Raw genomic sequence first — 25,517 nt, 5'->3', positions numbered from 1 at the left:
ACCCTGGTTACCCGTCCGGCTCCAGCCACCGAGAAGGTCTTTGGAAACTGTTGCCCAGATTAGAGGGGCTGGGCTATCCCGGGAGTGTTGGGCGGCGGGGTACGCTTGCCGCTTGATTGCACCCTCGGAAAGTACCCGAGAGCCTCACCGTGCCGGCCTCGAAGCCAGGCTGCGCCCAAACCTCTCGCCGGCCGGGGTAAATGTGCGGTTCCCGCTTAAAATACTCTTAGGTGCGCGCCTTAGGACCGGCTAACTCTGATTTACTGCTTTTAAAGAACTCACGGTGTGTGCCCTTGCTGTCCACAGTTATTGTGTGTCTCCCCAGTATTAAGGTTTTTAATATTATTATTAATAAAAAAAATTGACACTTCCATGGGTCCGGAATTGAGTCTTGTTCGCTCATACTGCAGTTTAATATGGCTCCATAATGTTCCATTTAAGGAAAAACTTTCGATTAGAAATTGAGAATTGCAGCACGTTTCCCAACAGGCTGAACAGCTGCCGAAAACTTCCTTTGGTCTTTAGCTCTGGTCGCCATCAGTATCACAAATGAATGTTAACACCGCTGAGTCCCCGGTGCCATTCCGAGGCCTCTCAGCCCCGGTTGGGCCGAGGCTTTCTTAAGTGACTCTTTACAGCTCTAAGCCCAGTTGGAGGGTCAGGCAAGTGGTTTCAGAATTGCAGCCCTCCCTTTTTAACGTCCTAGTCATTGTCCTTGAAACCCGACTCCCTTCTTCTCTCGCCACCAACTCCTGGCTCTAGCAGGAGAGGAAGTGAAAGCGTCAAGTACAGTAAGTGACACCCTCCGCCTCCGTGTATACATAACAAAAGCTCAGGAAACATGCGAGTCCCTAGGATATCCGAGCCACCTCAACCCATCCCTGCCCCTCCCCACCTCCACCGGGGACTCGAAACACCTAGTTGCAGTGCACACGTGGGACACGTTTTATTTTATACTTTTCCCCACTTAGATAGCTCTGTAGTTCTCTCAGTTCCCTCTCCCAATGCAACCCCTTCTAAAAAGCAATTCCTCTGCTTCTCCCAAGGGCTTTCCCCACAGATCTTACTGTCTCATGAAAGACTGACTTGAGGATGACGTTTAAAAAAAAAATGTTTTTGATACACCATAACGGTGATGACGGGCGTTGAAAAACGGAAAGAGAACTTGGGCCAAAAGCTTAGTAGGAACGAGGCTGTATTGCGAGGTGGGTTCCTTATCAGGTTCAAAGTGGAGGGACTGGAGATCTCAGGGAGGTGAGGTAGGAGACTAAGGACGCACGGTCTTGGAAGATCGCGCTTCAGAATATATATCTGAAGCGAACGAAAGTGCTTTAGGAAAGTGCTTCAGCCTGATAGTGGACCAAACACACCAGTTAGGAGAACTGGTGACTCGATACACTGGCTTGTGTCCCCAGGCGCCTTAACAATAAGCAGCGGGTTAGGACGGCAGCCGATTTGCTCTGTGGAGTTTCCAGGCTGTGGTCACAGCGCCGGCAGGCACAGCATCAGCTTGGGCAGAGGGGCGCGGGAGATTCACGAGAAGGGGCAGCGAGCCTCCTGATTGACAGCCCGAAATCTGATCTTGTGAAAGAGACGTGGAGCCAATGGGAGGCAGCGATCCATCAGTTTGGATTGGAGGCCCCTGGAGGAGAAGTAGAGGAAAAACCACCGAATTGAGCTCTGTCAGAGGCGCTTTCGGCTTCCAAGGGGGAAGTGCTGGGCAATAATTAATGTTTTTATTAAAATTGGAGGGAATTTTTTGCAGCCGTTCGCCTAGCGTGGCTTTCAGGTGGGTCTTTCCTACAACTTTTTATGTCTCTCCAGATAATTGCATGGTTGTGGGTTGCAAATACTATCCTTACGAAAGACGTGTCTCCGTCTCTTTAGTCCCGTTAGGTGCAAAGCAAGTCTCGCTGATCGCCATTGCTAGTTTTGCACACGTTTGCGAATCAGAGCTGCCCGGGGTACACCGACCGCGCAGGGAAACATCGAGAGTGAAAATAAATACATCGCCTCTTGTTCGAATTTTTGCTACTGAGGAAAATATGTAAATTGTGAACTCTCTTGGCTCTTTTTGGATCCAGGTGAAGGAGGCTGTGTAGGGAGGGTTATTTTTGTGAATGGGACTGTCGGAGGATAATTAGCTATGCAAATTCAAGAGCTTCATTCATGATTTTTTTTTTTTTAAGCCTAAAAGCCATCTTGTTCCCCTCTAGGTTGATAGAAGTCCAGATCCCGAGGAAATCTCCAGCTAAATGCTTAAAATATAAAACACTGAGCTGAGATTTGCGAAGAGCAGCAGAATGGATGGATTTTATGACCAGCAAGTGCCTTACATGGTCACCAATGTGAGTGATCAGTTCGAAAGTTGCTGTTTATAAACTTGACTCCGACGGAGGGGAGAGGGGGGAGGAGGGCGAGTGAGAAGGTGGGGGGAGCAAGGGGGTTGGGACTGCAGATACTTTATCTGCTTTGTTGCCACTGTAGGGCGACTCTGCTTCTAGAAGCCCAGTCTTCAAAATGAGCTTACCTTTCAGTGATTTGGATAAGGCATAGTTTTGTTTTTAAGACCCCCCCCCTTTTTTTTTTCTGTTTAAAGTGCTCAAGATGAGTGGAAGAGGAGAAGGAGGGCAGCAGCAGCTGCTGCACTCAAAGTTTTTGGCTGGGTTTGTCTGCCACATTGAAAAGAATGAAGTTGAGACAAATGCTGACACTTTTTTGTTTACATGGGTTTTGTTTCCTTTTTTTTTCTTTTCTTCTTTCTCATTGTCTCTCTTATATTTTTCATTTCATCACTCTCTTTTTGTTCTTTTTTTAGGGGATTATCTGAGAGAATAAACTTCAACTGTGTTTTAATCTAGCTTCGATCTAGCCTAAAAACGCCTTTAAGTGTAATTGCTTAATGTTGTTTTGGTACATGAATCTATGACTGATACACGGTGTGTTCAGATCGCACAGGAAAGCAACTCTCCCTGGCTGTTGAATTCTCAGCATACGCTTTCACTGTCAAATGAATGCAGAAAATGGATATTGGGATTGATACCATGGACTTTTATTTTTCTGTTTAAGGAGAGGATCCAGTAGACTTATGTATGCCTGTGTGTGTGTGTGTGTTTGACATCTGAGGTTTACATTCTTTTAAAAGAATTTTATCTTTCCCTTTGTAGAATCAGCGTGGGAGAAATTGTAACGAGAAACCAACAAATGTCAGGAAAAGAAAATTCATTAACAGAGATCTGGCTCATGATTCAGAAGGTGAGGTTTGATTTAGAGCTGAATTCCCCCTCTTTACCTGTACTTCCCACCCTCATAAAGAAGAGAAGCATTCAGTCTTACGTTAAGAATAATAAACTTTCAAATAACTCCATTTAAGCAAGACTTGTATTTGGAGCAATTAATGTGATGTGACAGTTTGCTGTTTTATGGCCCTGTCACAAACTAATGAAAGAAGGAAATAATAACTTAAGAGTAACATCCTTCTTTTAACCATTTTGTATTTAAATACGTTTGTCCATATGGCATATAAGTAATCCCATACACTAAGGTAACAATTTGAAAATATCCAACACAGAGGAACAAATTAGACAGCTTAATTACTCTTTTCTCCTGCATTAGAAGTTGAGCAATATAAGTGGCTGTTTGGTTTCCCATCTCCTTACACTAAACCATATATTGTTACCAAACTTTTCAGAGATGGTTTTGATGACCATATGGTGTGGTCATAATATCTTGTTTATAGGCCTTTTAAGTGGTCAGTGAATCATAATTAAGGCCTAATTAATAATTGTAATACATATTTAGGAAATAAAGTTGCAGATTCTTTCTATGAACTGTTGATAGGTCAATATGTTATCAGTTATTCTAGCCATATGGGGGCATTCATAATAAACTTAGATTTAATTATCAAAGTTCAGTTTGCCATTTAGATTAGGTATATTGAATTCTCGAACTTCTTCAAATCTTCATATAAATAGGAATAAGTTACACATACCTCTCCCTCCCCAGTGACAGAATACACAGTTTCGGACTTGATAATAAGCAGGTGCCAGGGAGTTATCTATTTACTTTTGTAAACCTATTAGTGTAGAAATTTTCTTCTAAAATCTTGTATTTAATAGTTGTCCCTTTGAGTTTTGAAGCATTGAACCTCAAAACATATAGTACTTTGAGAATTATACCATGTACTGTTAAATCTTTGATAGAAGATTTGGAAGACAGAAATAAAGTGTTATTTAGTCTTTCTGATTTTTCCCCTACCACTATTTTAGCAAGAATTGAATATGTTTAAAAAAAGTTTCTGAGGATAGACACACCTCTATCTCAAGCTTTTATGAGTTCTACTGTAAGTGTGTCATTTGAGGGCTCTAGGTTTATTAAGCTATGTGTTAAAAGGGGGTAAAAAAGATACTGAGAAGCATTGCTTAGTAGGCATCAAAATGGGCAGGATTATTGGTATAATTAAGTTTTGAACCCTCATTTCTTTATTGATGCCCCTCCCCAAATTAAATTGATCTATAGGACTAATTTCATGACAAACATTTCTATTTAATGTCGCCTAAAAGCTTTTCAAATCTTTTGTTTATGTCTTTGACTTGTTTTTTAGAACTCTTTCAAGATCTAAGTCAATTACAGGAAACATGGCTTGCAGAAGGTAAGGCAAAAAATTGCTTTCAAAGGAGGGGAAAAGCAACTCTAGAAGGGAAAGATTAAAAAAAAAAAGTCCTGAACTTGCTGTCTTAATGTTCAGCCCAATTAATTGAGCTCTAAAAGAGCTACCTCATGTGTCATGCATACATTAGAGCCTCTGATGAGTTTGTCTTTGGGGAATCTGGGACTGCACTACCCAGTGTCATCACAAATTACCAGGAGAAATTGCTTCCAGCTCACAATCACATCTGCTTTTGGCAAGAACTAATGCACCAAGACTTCAAGTTCTAAGCCTCTGTTCAGATTTTAATTGCAATTGATCAGGTTTATATTATTGTACCTCGAGAGACCTCCTAGAGCCAGAACCCGGCTTGCTGTTTCCTTTAGAGCAGCGCATATCATTATTTGGTGTTCTGGTGGAGGACTTTTCTGATGGCAGAAATTAGTTTCACTGGGTTCATCGGGACGGGATGCTTCAAGATTTAAGTGCAAGTGTCTTCTTTCCACCTTGCTCGCAACACAGAACGTTAGGTGTGTATCCAATGCTAAGGATATCTATGGCTTTAAAATAAATCTTAGGGGGATTGGAAGATTTTTAAAATGTTTTCTGTGTGTTACTATGATGTGATGTTTGTTGAAATTGACTTTTGCCATTTTATTGCTTCTATTAGGATTTATTTAATGTAGCAAGGAGACATTTAAAGGCATTGCTTTTAATTTTGATTGCTTTTTGATAACATTTTGTGTTGCCATCTATTGTATCTTTTATTGTGTGAAACTTTATTTTATAGGAACAAGGAGATACTGCTTCAGTACAGCTTTATGCAACTTGAGATATGTCTAATGTTGAGGGACTTTTGTTGGTGTCTATAATTTGAAATTTTTCCTTTGGATTTGTTATGCTAAATGTGAAATAATAATTTTATTATATTATGTGTCTTGTGGGAAACACAAAGAGAAAATTATAGATATTTAAGCATTGAGTACAGTTGTGTTATTTCTATCTTTACATTATATGGGAAACATGCAATTTTTGGAACAGATTTTTTTAAAGATGGTTCAAAGAAGAGAGAGGGTCTTTGAAATGGAATTGAGCATTGCTGTTGCTACTTTGAGGCAGGCTGCTGCGTTTTTTCGGGTGGTCTTGCTTGTAGTTGATCAAATTGCTGTTAGCATGTAAAATAAGTTTCTTTGTGTTGCTGATATCCTAGTTTTTCCAAAGAGCTCCTACAATCTTTATGAAGCTTTTAAGTTAAATAATAGCTTTTCCAGGAGCCCTTTGAAAGAGTGATTGTACTTGTATGTTAATAAAAGTTTTAGTTATATTTAAAGGTCATTTTGCTTGTCTTTGTAAATGAAACTTACTGCAATAGATTACTTATTATTGCAACATAAACCATACATTCAAACATCACTTTCTCAACAAAAATCTGCACAGAGGCTCTTGCATGAACTTTTGTCTGTTAAGTTTTGCGGAGTTGAAGGTTGTAAGAACATTACATTTATGATGGAATTTATTCGCTTTTCCAAAATACCTTCTAATATCTATTTTAATTGTTCTAAAAGGTTTGTTGGTTCTTAAGATGTTTAAGTCTCACTGATTCCAAATCAGTGCACTTGCTGGCAGATTTTGAATGTGCATAGCAACTCTGTTCCTGGAATTTAAAAATGTGGAACTGTGACAGACTCTTACCATTTTTAATCACTTTCAGTGCAGTGTTTCACTTTTGACTTGTTTTGTTTCTTTGTTACTCAGATAAGTGATTTGGTAATTTATCTGAGTTTATTTTAAAACTCGGCGCTGAATATTCTTACCTGTGATCATTAACTTAACCTATAAATTGGATCTGAAGATTTAGTTTTCTATAAAATAAACCTAGAAAGTGATTGATGTATTTGAAAGAACATGGACTTTTACTTGGAAAAGAATTTATAAGCTTAAATAAGTTCAGGGATTAATCCCTGGAGTGTTTTATTGAACAACCAGGTGGGCTCCTTTTACAAACCATGAATAAGACTGTATTTTAAAATAATTTAATTCTATGATGATATAAGCATTAACAGTAACTTGATTTTTAAAAAATCTAATAGTAAGAAGAAAGGTAAATTTTTCTTTTTATTATTTGTTAATGGGCTGCACATTTATTTTTATTTTTAGAAATTTTATATAATTATGATATTTGCATTAGCATTTTAACTTATTCTACATCTTGATCAACATTAGCTGAGATCTCAGAGTTACATTAGTTTATTCGTTGCTAGCTAGATCTGTTCATTTATGTCCTTCTGGACATCCAGAAATTAAACATTGCCAAGCTGTCAGACTGTGAACCATTTACTTATTTCTTTTCATAATGTTTTATCTCTAAGAAGGATACCATAGAATTCCAGGCATCTTGACCCTTTAAAAAAAAGATCATTAGCAATTAACCAAGTTTCTCCCCTGAGTAAGAATCCCATTGGAAAGTTAAACAGGTCTAAAAATTTATTAGACAGGAAAGTCAAGTTAGTTCTGATGTGTCATAAGAATTAAAAAAAAAAAAAATCAGAGTCCCTGAATACTTGGGAAACAATACATTATCTCAGGTTTAATTTGTTTTTTTTTCCTATAAGACTTTTTATAAAGTAGACCCAAAGTGCACCATGAATTAGTCATAAGTAAATTATTATATATTATGAAATGTGTTGTATGTCCAAGGAAAAATTTGGGGTAGATAAAGCAGGATTTGTATGAGGGTGAGGTTGGAACCATTCTTTTCGGTTCACTAAAGTGTTCTCCAAAAAATACACTTCCATTCCTCCCCACACCCCCCACCGCAATTTCTGAACAGGGATCAAAAATATGTTTTTGAAGAATATAACTTTATATTAGTATCACTTTTGAAGTACTAACATTGCAATTTCAAGGTTTGTGTTTTTTTTAAACATATATGCCACACTTTAATCACATCTTATTCTGAAGAAAATTGAAAAGGTAATGTCTTCAGTGGCCACAGTAGCAGTTAAAAAATGGAGAATGTGCTTATTTAAAATTTTGCCAGAGCCACTTACTTATGTTGTCATTTTCCATGTACAATTCTTTATTGATTCTTTGACTTTTGAATTAGATTGCCATTGACAGAAAGGCAATTCCAATTATTTGATCCATGAAATAATGTGTTCAAATGTCCATTCTAATAACATCTTGGTAACATGCTTTTCTAGTGGTGCTTTAGGAAAGATATCCTAGTAATTTATCGTTAAAATGGAACCTTTTATATGTGGAGGACAGAAATAGAAGGATGTAGAAGTGAGTTAAAAGAGGCTCACATTTTTAAAAGTTACTCATTAAAGCTTACCTGCTAACACAACTTAGAGAGAAATGATACATTTCATATGTAGCTAATATAAATTTATAGCAACTTTTGAGTGTTATTTTTGATGTTGGTTTAGATGTCCGTGAGGTTTCCTTTCGTCAGTAGTTTTAAGGATTAATGTCAACAGTGATTCGCTCCTATCAGGGCAGAATGTTTTTCAGTTGTGATGTAAGTTAAATTTCATGCAGCCATGACACTTGAGTCAAAGTTGTATCTCTAAAAATAACTTTTCTACACTAAAGGTTATTATTACCTCATGCCCTTGTGCAGATAAGCTTTTTCCTTTTGTTTTCTGAGACCTTCCATTAATAATCAGGTTTGCTGAAAAGCAGAGATATCATCGTATCTCCTCAACTTTAGTGGTTGATACTAAATTTATATTCAAAATCATTTATCATGAATTTCCTTAAATGATATGTTGTTACTCAATATGCATAGTGTCACCCACAATACAAAGCTATTACAATGCATTCATTTTTATTTTTCAAAAATTAGACTTTCTTTTTGAAATCGAACATAAATTGAATATGTACTCATAGATTTTTTTTTTTCCTCCATGTGATGCAGTTAGGAGAAAAGGCTTAAAAACTTCATTATTTTGTGTGGTTTGAAAAAAAAAAGAGGAATTGAGAATTAGACATTAAATTACAGAAGTCCATACTATTTCATAGTGTTGAGCAAGAGTCATTGTGAAGGAGCAAGAGGGAGCTACTGCCCATCTTTTTCTCGTACCATGAAATACTCTAAACTATGAAACAAAGACTTCTTGTTTGGGCCTGATTAAGGGATATCAGTTGGAATAAACATATTCTATTTATCAGCATTTATTGACAATATATAAATGCATTTCATCTAGAATCTATTTGCAAAATAGAAATATTGGTTAAAAATAAAATTTGGATTTCGTATAGCCTAGATATAGTTTTTCCAGAAGGTCTTAATATATGTTAATGAAATTACTAAGCTAATTCAGTTACAGAAAATGTACTTTCTTAAATTTCATAGGAAAACTCTATTCCCTTTGACTGGTGTGCAACATTGTAATTAAAATAAGAATAATAACAATAATAATAGAAGTCAGCTCTCAGTACCTTACAGAAAATGTTTTGCTAACAGCAACAGCTCTGAGCTACGCTTAAGTTTTCAAACCTCTATATAAGTTAAAGTTAGGAAATTGAAGTTGATTTGAGGCTAAAAACAACTGAAAGTTACTGTTTTCTTTCTCTTTGAGCATACAGAAAGCATGACTTTATCAATATTAAAGATTTTTCTGCCATGGAGGAAGAGCCCCTTTTTTGGGCTGTTTAAATATATTTATACTTCTGCATTAATTAATGCTTATACATTGGTACAATCATTTTAATGGTAAAAGCGGATGTGGTGTAAAACCTGGCTTAGAGATTTCATGATTATTTCGTTCCATGGCCTGAAGCTTCATTGTAGGATTAAACAAAATACAACTGTGTGAAGGTTGATTTTCTTGTTGTTTTATTTAAAAGAAAATTTAAATTTCTTCAGAGAAACTTGTTTCTTACCCTGTGAAAGGGAAATACTATGAAGTTAAGCAATAGACTATTATAATCTTAAAATAAAAAGAGCATTTGAAGAATAAGCAAGAAAAAAAGGCATTTCTTTAATGCTTTGTCATTTTTTCCCCTTTCTCTTTCCTTGCATCCTTCTTTTATCCATCCATCCATCCATCCATCCATCCATCCGTCTTTCCATCTTAGTTTTATACATTCAAGTTTCTGTGACCCTATAAAGCAGGATGGATTAAATATATGTAAATGTATATATGGATTTCATTTTGTCATTTATTTAAACATATACATTAATGGATCTGAACTGTATTTGAGATAGAGCAGTAAAATTGGTGTGTTTATATTGCAAGTTCAAGTTGACTTGCCTTAACTCTCTGGAAGGGTGTGACATGAAAAGATTGCGGTTGAGCCACATGGCTCATGCTGGACTGTGTTTTTGTGAATGGAGGCAGAACTCCAGTTCTGCCTGCTTGTCTGGAGGAATTGCCGAGGAGATCAGCTGTCTCATTCACGGGCAGAAAGAATGACTCATACATCTTCCGCCTTGTTTGGCTCCAGGTCATTGTTACAGTGGATAGAACTGGTTTTAATTAAATATTAACCCCTTTTCAACTTGACATTTGTTTCATTTGTAAGTTTTCCACTTTTTCCCTAGCTTTAAAAGAAAACCCAACAGGCGCCTAGTTTGTAAGAATAAGACGGTTTTTCCTTGTCTGCAGCCAAACTTGGAAAATATTTCAACATTCACCTTTTCTTAAGTAATGATTACTGCTTTATTTGAACGTTAAAAGCAACACAAAAGAGAGACAAACTGTTTAAAAATTGTCTGCTCTCCATCTCACCCCCCTGCCTAGGCAATGCTAGTTAAGAAAGTATATATTAAAATTCAAAATAAGGATTAATGATTCTGTGACATCAAGATTGTCATTAATGTTTTCATGATTTTCTTTCTCATAATATATATTGCAATGTAATAAGAAAGACAAGGAGAGCAGGGGGAAGAAAAAAAACAACTTTCGATGATAATCTAGGTAAAGCAAATAGCTGAGAGTGCACATACTACGCTTTTAGAGCCGAAGTCCTGAGACTTGATGGCAGCTTGTCTATTAACGTGCAATGAACTGACAGAAGCGCTCCAGCTATTACCAATAAAATCCACATGCTTCATCTTCTTGAAAGCCTTTTATTGGTCTTTTGGTATATACTTTCTCTTCCCCTTTCTTATTCTTCCCCTTCCTCTTTAATTACAGAGTGTGGGAAAACATTTTCATTCCCCAAAGGTGATTATTCCAAGCATAGTTTATAATAGATAGTAGTAAAATAACTATATATATATATATATATACACACACACATTTAGTTTGGCCTCTATTGTTAATTTTCCTCTTTGGAGTGGGTATGGCTTGCCACAAATTTTCAGGCAGCTGGAGTTTGCTACTTCATAGCATTTTCGTGAATGGAGGCAAAAAAGGAAATGTATAATATGAGTGTGGCAATACTTTGTCATATTTTCCTTGCCCAGATCCAACTTGTGTTTTTCGTTAACTGCTTTCCTTTGACTCTAACTTGAAATTAGAGATAGACTGAAGCCTTTGTCTATTTAAGTGGCATGCTGCTTCGTTTGGTCTATTCGGTTTCTTAAGATTAGCTTCTGTGAAAATGTGAGTCATATGTTTTTTGTTAAAATTCTGTAATATGTTCAGGCATAAGTGTGAAGTATTTATTCAGTATGTTAAGGAGTTAGACTAGAGATAGCAATTCTTATTCTTTTTACAAAATTGTTAGTATGTAGCTATTTTCTGTCTCTGTGAGGTATAACTTCTGATTTCTTCTCTTCCCAAAGTTTTGCCTCTGGCCCCCTCCACTGTCAACAACCTTCCCCTCACCCGCACCCCACACATATGCCAACATATACTACTTACCCATCAGTTATTTTTATACCTTTCTTGTAGTGATATATATCATGGAGTTGCAAATTTGTCTTATGATAGTAGAAAAAAAAAAAAAAGTCTGGCCTTTAGGACATTCATACCAGCATATTCTGTTACAAATATATTTGTTACTCACTTGCTATTTTTAACTATTCCTGTAAAGGGGTATTACGTTTTTATTAGATTCTTGTAAATGTTGGCTTTTTAAAAGCATAGTAATCGCTGTGGTTGATAACTTTCCATCTCAATGGTTATCTCTGTTTAGCTATTATTTTAGAGCAAAAACCAAAACATGTAGATAGATAGAAAAAGTGTATAGGATTTGATTCTGTCTGCTCACTGTCATTTATTAAATAAATATTTAAAACATTTTTGTACTTTTTTTGGTGAAAACACTTTAAAGGACATCTGTCTACATAATTTGTGAGTCTTTGAGAAAAATGAGGCTTACTGCAATGTCAAAAAATGATTATAACTAAGAGAATACTAATGTACAAATTTTAGCTGTGATTTTTTTTTCCATCTCCAATCTAATTCATTAGAAGTGAAAATACTAAACTTGCATTGTAGTGATTTTAGTAGTACTTGTGTATGAAAGGAAAAAAATGGTGGGTGGTGGAGTTTTGGAAAGAAGAAAATATGTAACATTTTTTGAGTATCTGGTATTGTGACTGGCACTGTGTTTAGACTATTTCATTTAGTCTTCATGAAAAATATGTATTATCACTGTTAAACTGATGACTAAAATGGAGTTCAAACAATGTTGCACAGTTTACACAGCAGAGCACAGAAAAATGATTTGAAAGTTGCTTGATTTGGTTAACCTTGGTATCAGATGTTAGTGGAACCTGAAGCAAATACACCTTTTCCTCCAGTACAGGCTGGTGAAATAGGCATCAGTTCTAGTTTGGAAAAAAAGTTCTTAATTTGTCTCCTTTCCTTTAGTGGCAGGGAATGTAATTTATCTGTAATAAACTTAAGTATTGGTAAACAGAAGAAAGTTGTTAGAAAATAGTTGAATGTCCTGCTGCATATATTTTGGCAATTTGCAAGATTATCATTTATTCTGCTCTTGATATATAACACATTTTTTTCAACAAATGTTTTTTTAAATCCTATTAAATAAGCTGACACACCAGACATTTGAATTGTGTGTATGTTGTGTTTCTTTCTTATATAGAATTTTTTAAATATCGAATTTCTCTTTATATGGATTTTTTTCTTAACTCTATTACCAGCCCAAAACTTTTTCAACAAAGACTGATTATTTTCATAAGAATTCCTCATACAGAATAGATACTTAAAAAAAATTACATCTGTTTTAATATGACTTGATTAGATAAGTTTCAGGATTAGGTAATATTAGTGAAATAATACTAGCCAATCAGATTATACCTAAAGTTAATTAGGATGGTAACTCATTATATTTTTGCCAAATTAAAAGTGACCCTGCTTTTATGTAGTTTGTATGTGTGTAATTGTGCATATTTTTGTGTGTATATGGAAACTTGTTTTTGTAATATATGTCAATTTGGAATAGGTTATTTTGATGCCTGAATTAACTGTGACAAAAATATTCTAGAAGTAAAAAATATACTTCTGTTTTGATTGCTAAATACATTAAGTTCTTGCTATTTGTTGTTTTATTCCTTTACTAAAGACAGGGAAGTCATTTGACATTATGGCTGATGAAATAGTGATATTCTTTTTCTTAGTGTTGAATGGTCACCTGGAAAATATTGTGAATAAAAATATGAGGTTTATTTTTATTAATTGTTATTTTTATGATTGTGACCATAATCACTGAGGTAAAATATTTTATTCCATATGGCCAAAATCAATGACTGTCTTTCATGTAAAAAACTTCATCACATATTTTGGCCAAACTTAGGGCAAATGGTAATTATGGTAGTCTAGCAGTAGGCCAAACACATCAAAAACAGACATTTCTAAAAGGCAGAGGGGTTTGTGTAATAACTACACATCATTTGAAAGAATTCTGTGATAAATTTAAATGCGCTGCTTAAACATCGGCAGTAGGCGAATTAAAATGCTTCTTACTCCATTCTTGCCAAAAAAACTGCAGCTAATAGAATTCCTATAGCTGCTTTTATTTTCATGTTTCTTTTATTTCCATGTGGCAAGTAAAATGCCGAGGAACTACAACTGCCACCATTTCATTTCTGATATATGTGTTTTCTGGTTGACGTTGATGATTGCTTCTATTTCCCTTCTTGAATTTTGCTATCAATACCATTTGAAATAGGAGCTCACTGGCAAATAATCGTAGATTTGGTCTCAACCTAAAAAACATCTCCCATGAGAGATTTTACTTGACATTCTTTACGCTTTGGCAGTTTCTCTCTTAATTTTTTTTTTTTTTTTTTTCCCCTTCAGCTCAGGTACCTGACGATGATGAGCAGTTTGTGCCAGACTACCAGGCTGAAAGTTGTAAGTACCGTGTGACTCATCTCTTGAATTTGTCTTTGTTTCCTCCTCTTATCCTTTCTCTGGGCTTGGTCTCCTCTTCCAGCGTCTGTTCTTGGTTCTGTGTCCCTGCCTTTTCAGCTTACAATCATGAGGTGACTGTATTTGTCCAGTTGTGACAGCAGAATTCCTCTGTGATCTGAACAGAGCTTGGGAAAACTGGCTGGGCTTAAAAGAGGATCCTGTCCCCTATTTGGTTAATATCCTTGGAGGAGAAGCAGGGTGCGAACCATGAAGGCTCAGGTGTTTACTTTCAGCTTTTCAGTGAGTCCACCAGGAAAAGTCGGAATACTGATGGGAGACAGTCCGTAGTTAAAATCCTGACGAGATTTGTTGTATGACGTAAAAATTTTGGAACAAGCGTTCTTTGGCTTATTGTATTATTTTACATTAATGAACATTCACCTGCTTGGATTTCATTTTTATCTTCATTATTTGCTTCCTGGACACAACGACACAAATGAAAGTTGCCATTGGCTTCCCTTAGAACCCCTTCAGTGTTTCTTTCCCTGAGCCTCACTCCAGGGCCTTTCAGAGGATGCAAGAGAAGTGATTCAAGGGCTCTACCCCTCTAATAGCCCAATGAGCATTTTGCCTGTATAAACATGGTTGTCTCGGAGTTTACTTCTGATATTTATGGTTTGCCTCTATTAGCAAACTGCAGCTATTGGCCTGAGATATGAATAGTAAAGAAAAGGGTATAAATGCCATCCTGATTTTAAAACTGATCTAATACATTTTGTTCTCTTATTAATTTTTTATTTAAAATTTTTTTTAAATGAACATGGTGTACCCTGCCTTAGTTTTATTTATTTTACTTTTTATTTTTTTATCGTTTTTGGCTGTGCTGTGCCTCATGTGGGATTTTAGCGCCCTGACCAGGGATTGAACCCGTATCCGTTGCATTGGAAACAGGAAGTCTTAACCACTGGACTGCCACAGAAGTGTCATCTTTGTTCTTTTAGCACCATTTAAAGCTCTAACTTGTTTCATTTTTCCAGACCATTGACAGTTTCACAGGAGGCAGTAGCAAGAGCAACAACAGATGCTTAATACCTTATAACTTATCAAACTCGTATTTTCACACCTAATATAATAAATCTAATACAAATACCTACATTTCTTTGAGTAACAGATGTTTGTGTGCAGTGTTTTCAGCTTTTATGTTTGAAATCTTCTGTTTCCCAGGTGTCAAGGGTTGTAAGAGGTTTCTTCCAGATTCTCTCCCATTTTACATAGTTTAGTTCAGCATCATGAAAGTTCTTTTTCATTTGTGGTAAAATATATGTATTCCAGAAAATTTATCTTTTGAACCATTTTTAAGTGTGCAGTGTGGGGCTTCCCTGGTGGCTCAGATGGTAAAGATCTGCCTGCATTGTGGGAGACGCGGGTTCAGTCCCTGGATCAGGAAGATTCCCCTGGAGAAGGGCATGGCAACCCACTCCAGTACTCTTGCCTGGAGAATCCCATGGACAGAGGAGCCTGGTGGGCTGCAGTCCATGGGGTTGCAAAGAGTCAGACACAACTGAGTGAGTAACACTTGGGGGCAGTCACACTGTTGTGCAAACATGAGCACTATTCATCTGAACTTTCTCATGATCCCTACTGAAACTCTCTACTGTACTTACTAAAAATTAACTCCCTACTTACCCTGCCCCCAGCCCCTGATACCTGCTATTCCATCAATTTAACTTTTAATCTGAGAAAATAATGTTATGTGCTGTTTGGTGTCTGAACATAGTTATTAGACAGGATTTCCAGAAACCTATTCAGCTAAGACACAGACCTTTGTTAAAGACTCTCAGAAATTCCCAGAAAGATGATGGCTAAGGATAACAGCATGGCAAGGCTTCCCCTTCTTTGATAAAGTGTAGGAAGAGAATAGTCACATTTCTGCATGTCCTTTCCTGTTAGGAACCAGAGTTCTTTCTAAATACTCTACCTGTCATCTGAGAGGGAGAGTTAGTCTCATGGAGTCACTTTACATCTGAAAAAATTGGTAATTTTAATACTCTGCTCCCTGGTGGCTCAAACTGTAAAGAATCTGCCTGCAATACAGGAGACCCGGGTTCAATCTTTGGGTCAGGAAGATCCCCTGGAGAAGGGAATGGCAACCCACTCCAGTATTCTTGCTGGAGAATTCCATGGACAGAGGAGTCTGGTGGGCTACAGTCCATGGGGCTCGCAAAGAGTAAGATAGAACTGAGCGACTAACCCTTTCACCTTTCACAAATGCTTAAAGATAATTGTTTACACCTTATTTGCCCTCTCTAAGTTTTTCATATTCTTGGTTAATTCATCTTCTTGAACTCAGTTCTCTTGGTTCACAGCATATGGTTATTTTTCTTTCTCTTTTTACTCCTCTGATTACTCCTCGGAGAAGGCAATGGCACCCCACTCCAGCACTCTTGCCTGGAAAATCCCATGGACGGTGGAGCCTGGTGGGCTGCAATCCGTGGGGTTGCTAAGAGTCGGACACGACTGAGCGACTTCACTTTCACTCTTCACATCACTTATCTACCTTCTCTCTCTTGCCCAGGGTTTTGTCTGCAAGCCTTTCCTCTTCTTTTTCATATGCCGTGCCTGCACAGTTCCATAGACCAACAGTCTATATCTGTACCGTTCAGTATATTAAGCACCCACCACATTTGTTACTGAACACTTAGAAATGAATATTTAATTTATTTAATTTTTGTGATTTTAAATTTATGTGAACACGTGGCTGTCGGCTACTGTAGTGGTCAGCACGGTTCTGTTGAAACAGGTCTCCTACAATGCTTATTGTAGGGTTGGTCTCCAGTCTGCTCCTGTCTGTTGAATATCTGCCCCTGATCCCCCTCTGGGGTCCTTGTGCAAATTAGAACTACGCAGCACCTCTGGACTCATCCCTTCCACCCTCAGCTGAACATCAGCATAAAACACCGTTTATGCAACACCCCCTGTTTTCACTGTGAGGCTTTCACTAAGGCCAACAGTGAAATCTTTCATTTTTTTCTGCCCAGCATCTCTCTTCAACTTCTGTTGCCTAAGTTGATGACATCACCAATCCAAGCTGAAAACCTTTAATTTATCTTCAGTCCCTCCCAGTTCTTTATCATCACTCCCTTTGGTTACCAAGTTGTTAATTCTACCTCTCCTCTCAGGAGTATCTTAATTTCATGGTCTCATTTCCATTTCTCTTTCACTACCTTAATTCACACCCATATTCTGCCTCCACTGAAGTTGTGAATCAGCCTTTCTATGGGGGTCCTTGCCTTCAGATTTCCTTCCATTCTGCTCTCTGCAGTGATACTGATGCACAGCCATCTGACTTTGTTAATTTTCTTTGAACTTCTTTCAGCACAAAATTCTAATTTAGCTGTACAGAACATTATTCCATGTCCTGGGCCTTGGCTACCTTTTCGGTTTTAACTGTTGCTTTCCCAGTACCCTGTCCCTCCCCATTCTCTAAACTTGAAGCTTTCTAATTTTTCAGTTCCCTCAAAGAGTGAGCCCTTTTATGCCTCTTTACCTTTGCACATGTTCATTTTGTTTAAAATTTTTAAGCTCTTTCTTTGCAGTCTGTGGCCTCTCCAGCTTCAGATTCAGTGGAGACCTCATCATACTGAGATCTTTCTGGACCTTTCCTTGCATCCTTAGCTTGCAGAGTTAAGACTCATGACATCTTGTATGTTTCATTTATTATTATATCTTAGATACATGTCAGTAAGACTGTGAACTTCTTGAGGATTAGGAGCATGTCATATTCAGTATGCTTGGCCTGTTTTAGAAGCACAGGAAGTAAAATTGTCATAACCATGATCAGCGTCTTAGTGCTTATTTTCATTCAAGTTTTTTCAAAGTCCCAATTCCTTTCTTAAGGTATAAACATATGATCATGCCTTAAAGAATATATATAGCTTTCATCTGGAAAACATGCCGAAACCATGAATGTGTAGCCAGGCATTTTCAGAATGCTGAAATTTTCCTTCAATTAGTGAATATTTACAGTTTAACAAATATGGCTCTGGGACTTCTGAATAAAGAACGTCATTATAAAGGGAAACCTATAAACACGAGTAAAAATAAATCTGAAAGAGTCTACTAAAAAAGAAAGGAGAAGTGCAATTTATTCAAGTTTCATTGAAATAAAGGACTATTGTTCTGATGATGGTGACCAGCTAATTTCAGTCTTTGCTAAGGATGGAATAAGAGGGATATAATTTTAAAAGAGGAATAAGGCATATGGATTAGATTCTAAGGAAGATTTCTGGGTGGAGAAGTTTATCAAATATTGGAACTGAAAGGCTATATTGTCTTCTAAATGCCCTTTATAAATGTTTGATACTTGTCTGTCTGGAGAAGATTAGTGGGGCAGAGGGACCCTATCTCTAGGAGCAGAAAGAAGCTACATCCTCTCTGTGTGGCCCATCTATTAATTCTATGGGGCTATTTTTTTCCATTGTGAATAATCAGATTTCCTTACATACCTCAATCAAATAAAATGCTTCTGTTTTTGCTTTTATTGCTTTAGCTGTTTGGTAAATGTAGGCTAGATGAATGAATGGCAAATTTCTGCCCAACTTTGTATTATAGAACATACGTTTGACTGTAACACATATAAACATATGTAGAAGAGTAATGACCAGAGCATTCAAAAAATCTGAAAAATGACATTAAACTGTAACACTTGGGTATTTTTCTAAAAATTTTCCTGAGCGTTCCTTATTTTTGTTTATAAAGCATTTCACTCAGAAACCTGGAATTTTAATGATGTCATGCTATAGTCTGGTAACCTTTCAAGGATGCTAACTTTCGAATCATATATAGACATTAAAAACAAGTGAAAACAAACAAAAAACCGCCTACAAGCCCATCCTAGGAAATGAATGGATGCTAAGAAAAACAATTATGTGGCTTGAACAAACTGTTTCTTAGAAATGAGTCCAGAATTCAGACATTGCTGACAAAGACAGAATAACTATAGGATATACTTTCATCCAGATGAAGTGGAATTATACTCTTTAGAAAAGAGAATTGAAAGAGTATTTAGAATATAGATCAACCTTATGTTTCCAAAGTAGATACAAGTTTGTGTACACCTTGAATTTTTGTAAATCATGGTGTTTTAAATATAATACATTGATAACCTTATATTTTAAATAAAATATTTTTATATAGCTAATCCTTTAGAATCTACCACCCCTCATTTTCTTCCTTTACAAAGTCGTGTTACTATTTTTCTAACTAGCTTGTTTCGATTTGATGACATTCGTTCTTTTTGTGCTTCCTCTACAGTGATTCACACAATAGATGATGTTCACATTTACATTTTACGTTCTTCTAGAACATTCCCACGGGTATAGCCGGGATTAGGCACAATTCCCAGTAGCACAATTCCTTGTAACTACACTTCTTTCCTTTATACCCAAGAAAAAACACTGGAATGCAAGTCAATTAGAAGGATGTCATTAAAGGAATAATATTGCCTAGATTCTTCTCTGGTTTATTTATGACTGCTACTGCTACTGCTGCTGCTAAGTCGATTCAGTCGTGTCCAACTCTGTGCGACCCCATAGACGGCAGGCCATTAGGCTCCCCTGTCCCTGGGATTCTCCAGGCAAGAACACCGGAGAGGGTTCCATTTCCTTCTCCAGTGCATGAAAGTGGAAAGTGAAAACTGAAAGTGAAGTCGCTCAGTCGTATCCGACTCGTAGCGACCCCATGGACTGCAGCCTTCCGGGGTCCTCTGCCCATGGGATTTTCCAAGCAAGAGTACTGGAGTGGGTTGCCATTGACAAAGTAAATATAAAAAGGTTGCAATTTTCTTTACTTTAACTGAAATTTGTAACACAATAGTACTAGTGACCCATTCAGAAAATAAAGACAAACCAGTGTGTGGGGACTTAACTGTTTAAAGTTATTATTATATGGGTGATACTTTGTGTATGTAAATTAAATTCATAGTTGCACTTCATTTTCTTAGAGTTTTTTTTTTTTTTTTTTTTTTTTGAGAATAGCGCTTTGGATCCCTTTGGCAGTGAAGTAGAGATAAAAATACCTTAACAGATTCTTGTATAAATCTGCTTCTGAAAAAAGCTGAAGTTAGACAGGTCTATGCAGACCCTAACTGAATAATTCCTTTTATATTAACATGTATTTCCTAGATTGGAAAGTTCCATTTATGGTTTGTGTTTCTTAATTTTCTTTTTTGCTAAGCTACCTTCCTGCATTCTGTTCCTTTCTACGTAGACAGTGAGTACTTTATAAAGTTTACTTTTTTGTGACGACTTTTGAAACCTTTCTTACCCAATTCATTTTTTGGATGTGACTTGACAAGACGGTTTTGTCTTTCATTTCTCTTTTACCAGAGGTGCGTACACGTTCAGGCTTCGCTGGTGGCTCAGTGGTAAGAACCCGCCTGCCGTTGTAGGAGACAAGGGTTTTATACCCTGGGTTGGGAAGGTCCCCTGGAGGAGGAAATGGCAGCCCACTCCAGTATTCTTGCCTGGAGAATCCCATGGACAGGAGAGGAGTCTGGCAGGCTACATCCATGGGGTCCCAAAGAGGTGAACATGCCTGAGCCACTGAACAAGAACACGCACTCCCAGAGGAATTCCATTTCTGGGATTGGAGTGCATGATTTTGCAACTGTGTCTTGTCTTCTTTTTAAACATTTTCTGAGGAAAATTTGGGTATGTTGCTGTCATCAGACTCAAACTATCCACTTGAAGGATGAAGTACCTCCTGCTTTTTCATCTAAGATCATCTGTGTGCCTAAGATCTCAGCCGTCTCCAGCCCTTGAAGGCTGTTTGCTTTGTGTGTGCTTTTTTGTTTGTGGTTTGGCTGTTCTTGGTCTGTTTGTTGCTTTGTTTTTTGTCTTTTGCTTTTTTTTTTTTTAACAGTTTAAATATTTTATCAAAGCAATATATTGATAGAGGAGGAGAAAAAGCACAAGTCAGATCATTCCCCATTTTCACAGTCCTCTTCTGTAGAAGCAACCATTTTTTTTTCCTTTGTAGTTAGCTCACAGACTAAGTGATGTAATTGTATTGCAACTTATTGATTTATCAACTTTATATTTTTTTATTTTGCTCTGTTCAGATAGATAATTATTTGGGGTAAATTTTAAATTATTTTCCTGATAGTCATGTTATATAATTTTATATGAGTACGGTAATCTTATTCTCATTTGAGTATAAACATGGATTACTTGGGAAGCTTGTTCAAATACAGCATCATGGTCCCAATCCTGTGAGAGTTTGACCTTTTAAGTCTGGAACTGAGCCCTGGAATTTCTAATGAGCTGTTAGGTGATTCTGATACAGGCCTTCCATGGAAATAAGGTTAGGCATTTTTTTATCCTGTCTTTTACTTATTTGTAAAATAAAGGCAGCAACATCATTTTTTTTTGCAATTAAATTATAAGGTGGACACAATTCATTATGTAATAGATACAGTTTCTGAAAATGTTAACAAGTAATATTCTACCATATAATTACTGAAAATACTAGGGAATTAAATCTATATAAAAATGATATTATTGAAGTGGTTTCTTCATTTTTGCTTGAGTTATTTGTGTTTTCTCTTTCCAAAGACTATTTTCTCCTTATTTTCTCTTACCTTTAGCTGTAAGAAAGTCATTGCTGATTGTTCATCCCTGTCATCCTAGAATCAATTCTACTTTAGAAGGCTACCTGGTAAACTTGGAATCTTCCCAATCTGGTCAGAAACAACCAAGCACTGCGGGCCCTGTCCTGTTCTAAGTGCCTCCATTAAGGGTTCTTATCAGAGTTCACTCTGACATTCGTAGTGCACATCTACCCTATATATGTCATTTTGGAGTCCAGCAGCCACATTTTCAGCAAAAACAGTTTTTAGTTTGTTGATTGTTTCATGCACTCAGTGTATTTAGTCACTCGGTCATTTCCAACTCTTTGCAACGCCGTGGACTGTAGCCCATCAGACTCCTCTGTCCTTGGAATTCTCCAGGCAAGAATACTGGAGAGGGTTGCCATTTCCTTCTCTGTGATTGTTTCATAAGGAACATATTTTTCAGATCAAAATAGAAATCCAATGGAAAATAAGCTGCATCTTGCAATAATTTTCATTTTAGATAACCCACCAGGAGTCCACTGAATTCAAGAGAAGAAATAAAATCTAAATTATATCTAAATTATATACCTTGGCCCTATTTTTTTAAAACCTTTATTTACTTAAACATAAAATGACAAAGAAATAATCTCTCAGACTCATGCCACATTATGATTCTGTGACATGTTTTTCTACACTCAAGGGAGAAAAAGGAAAAATAACATCTAAATATGGTAAATGCTTGCTTGCATTAAAAAAATGAACTTTAGAAAAAGCATAATTAATGGGGAAATGTATAAATAGAAATTATAGTAGCTGACTATGGACTTACAAGTAAAAAGTTGCATCAGTTTTATTAAAATATACTTTAGTAGATAGATATTTTTAACAGTTTTTGGTTTTACCAGTTTATTCTTCGTAAGATAGATAGTTGAGACTCAATGCCAAAATGAAAGCCAAAATGAAAACCAAAATACAAAGCAAAACAACCCCCCTCCAAAAAAAATTGGGGTTTTTATAGCTGACAGCTAAAATTATATATCACAACCCAAGATTTTTGCTTTTTGTTTCCAATTTTATTTATTCTTTAATTTAGCCTTCAGCATAACAAATTATCCTAGAAATTAACTTCAGAAACACGATCAAAGGGACTATGTCAACAAATACTTTCCAGTCACCCTGCCTATAATTAGTAAAAAATTATTTTGAGAAAAGTGATCTGTGCCTTCTTTGGTTGAACTTTACTCGATATTAAATAAGTATAGTATTATGCAATAACTGGACTTATTAGTCTAAGAGCCAAAGCATATCTATTGGAAAATTTAGGTAAAGGTTGAAGGTGGAAAATTATTTGCAGAACTAAAATTATGTTCCTTTTTCTAGTATTTTTAATATATGCAAGACACTTATGTATAGTGATGAATGGAAAAGCAAAAACAACATTGATTAGTATTTACAAATAAAGCCGAAGTGATGATGAACGTAAGTACATTTTTGAGCCACCAAATTTTGTATGTAAATTTCATGTAATCAGATGTAAAGGAGACACGAAGAGAGAATCTGAGCTAAACTAGTCCATGTGAATCTTTCTGTTATAATTGTATGTTTAGTGTTTTTATGGAGTTGTATTTATATCATTCTTTTTCCCTTCTTTCCCTTTTATAATGTTAAATGTCTGCTTAATATGCATAGTGCATATTTGCTTCTGTCTGTTATTGAATTTTCTCCTAATGAGAGTTTGTGCTGTGTTTCACTAAGTAAAAGTGGTTGATTTAATGTAGTTGCTTTTTTAAATCTAATGAATTGTGCCCCAACAAGTATTACTGTGATTTGGCATTAGCTGAGGCTGTTGTTAACTCAAGAATGTATTTATTGAGAATTTGTCAGGAATGGCTAAGTTAAAAATCCTACTTATATAATGTCTGATTAAACTTTAAGAAAAACTACTTGTGGAATGGTTTTGTATGCCATCTTTAAAGCTTATTTAAATCTAAGTTTTAGCCAAAAGTTCATTTTACTGTAGACGCTACATTGTTAAACCATTTAGGTTTGTTTCTGCTGCTGCTGCTAAGTCGCTTCAGTCGTGTCCAACTTTCTGCGACCCCATAGACAGCAGCCCACCAGACTCCCCCGTCCCTGGGATTCTCCAGGCAAGAACACTGGAATAGGTTGCTATTTCCTTCTCCAGTGCATGAAAGTGAAAAGTGAAAGTGAAGTTGCTCAGTTGTGTCTGACTCTTTGCGACCCCATGGACTGCAGCCCACCAGGCTCCTCCAGCCATGGGATTTTCCAGGCAAGAGTACTGGAGTGGGGAGCCATTGCCTTCTCAAGGGTTTGTTTCAGTTACTCCTGTTTGTTGGACTTCCAGTCCTGTTAAGAGTAATGATTAGATCCTGTGGAATAGGTTTTGAACTATGATTGTTTCCTTGATGTGTATAGGAAAATATTATATTCATATTTCTGTTTGCAAAATTGGAGTGCTTGTATATGCTTACAAATGTGAGCCATATCCATTATATTCATTTTTATGATTTGAGATATGAATAATAGATCTTAGTGGTAAACATTTTAATTTTTCTTATGAGATTTTAACTTAGTTATTGGTACACATGTCTATATAGTTTTATATTAAAACTAAGCTCGATGGGTTTCGTGCTTGTGCTCCGTTGCGTCCACACTCTTGTGACCCCATGGACTGTAGCCCGTCAGGCTCCTCTGTCCATGAGATTTTTCAGGCAAGAATACTGGAATAGGTTGCCATTTCCTCCTCCAGGAGATCTTCCCAACCCAGGGGTTGAATATGCGTCTCCTGCATTGGCAGGTGGAATCTTTACCACTGAGCCACCTGGGAAGCCCATTAAGTAAGTTTGTAAGGCACCAAAGATTTATTCATTCAACAAATGTGTTTTAAGCCTATTATACACCATGCTTTGATCCAGACATTGGTGATAACAGTGGTGGGAAAACCAGAAAAAAATTACCTCTACTCTCATGAAGCTTTTGTTCTTACCAAGTGTAACTAATATAAAGCCTCACTCATCTCATGTTGAGGGGTGTGCAGTTATATCAGGGCTCAGTGTGTATGCACAATCATTGTGTGTTCAGACTCTGATCTATTATGTTCTGAAGAAAATATACTTGGGTGTTTTTTCAAACTTTATTTCCACAAAAAGCACTCTGCTTAAAGTGGTAGCCACTGGATTTCCCAGGGAATGACTCTGTGTTCACACCTTTTTATTCCTAAACCTAAATTCCTATGATGGTTGACTAAAAGAAGATATTTTTATGACTTTTTAAAGTTTATGTACCCTCATGTTAATAATACACATTGTATATTACTGTATACAATGTATTAACTTTTACTTTTTGAGATCATACTCATTCTCTAAGATTCAGTTCATTTGTCTTTTAGTCCTTAATTATCTTAGAATTGATGACTTCTGTGTGCCCATAGATGTTTTGTATACATCTCAATTTAAACACGATTTCAATTGACTTGTAGAGAATGGATCATGTCATACTCATCCTTGTATAATTCACATGTTGTGGGTATTCACTGAATATTGAACTGAATGACTAGCTTCTTGGGTGCTTAGACTCTTTTTAAAAACATTCATTCAGAGGTAGCTTGCATTGTTTAAAATCTTGTACAAATATCTGCTTTTATTTTCCTGTGTTTTATTTTTCTTTGAGGGATAATGGAAAGCTGTTTCCACTTAAGTAACATTAGAACTAAGTCTCAGTTATCAGATAAGAGCGCTCTGATAAATATTACTTAAGACTCATATCTCACAATACATTTCTCAGTAATCTTTATTTAGCACAAATAATCTTAAGTAACCTAGTATTGTTCCCATTTTATACAGAGAGAAATCTAGGATGTGAAATAATCTGGTAACCAAGGCACATGATTGAGATTCGAGAAGTCAGACACCCTCATTCTGGCCCTCTCTGTGTAGATCTCCCTTCCCCGAGAGCCCAA

At 36.4% G+C, this 25,517-nt stretch overlaps 1 protein-coding gene across 4 annotated transcripts in view; it reads left to right on the top strand.

Moving 5' to 3' along the window:
* The first annotated feature begins 1,316 nt into the window (after positions 1–1,316).
* Positions 1,317–25,517, top strand: part of ETV1 (ETS variant transcription factor 1) — a 98,010-nt gene continuing 73,809 nt past the window's right edge. The window contains exons 1-6 of one of the 4 annotated variants that reach the window (XM_040260592.1): positions 1,317–1,789; positions 1,888–2,084; positions 2,217–2,348; positions 3,168–3,255; positions 4,604–4,651; positions 13,873–13,926. In XM_040260592.1, coding sequence (XP_040116526.1) covers positions 2,304–2,348; positions 3,168–3,255; positions 4,604–4,651; positions 13,873–13,926 — 235 coding nt within the window. In that variant the 5' untranslated portion in view covers positions 1,317–1,789; positions 1,888–2,084; positions 2,217–2,303. Of the gene's footprint in view, positions 1,790–1,887; positions 2,085–2,216; positions 2,349–2,455; positions 2,695–3,167; positions 3,256–4,603; positions 5,179–13,872; positions 13,927–25,517 lie in introns of those variants that run through there. The other 3 variants (XM_040260594.1, XM_040260591.1, XM_040260595.1) reach the window with 3 other exon arrangements.

The sequence above is a fragment of the Oryx dammah genome, unplaced genomic scaffold, assembly GCF_014754425.2.
Source record: "Oryx dammah isolate SB20612 unplaced genomic scaffold, SCBI_Odam_1.1 HiC_scaffold_18, whole genome shotgun sequence".
NCBI lineage: Eukaryota > Metazoa > Chordata > Mammalia > Artiodactyla > Bovidae > Oryx > Oryx dammah.
The sequence above is the reverse complement of the archived record's forward strand: the minus strand, read 5'-3'. Positions and strand labels throughout refer to the sequence as shown.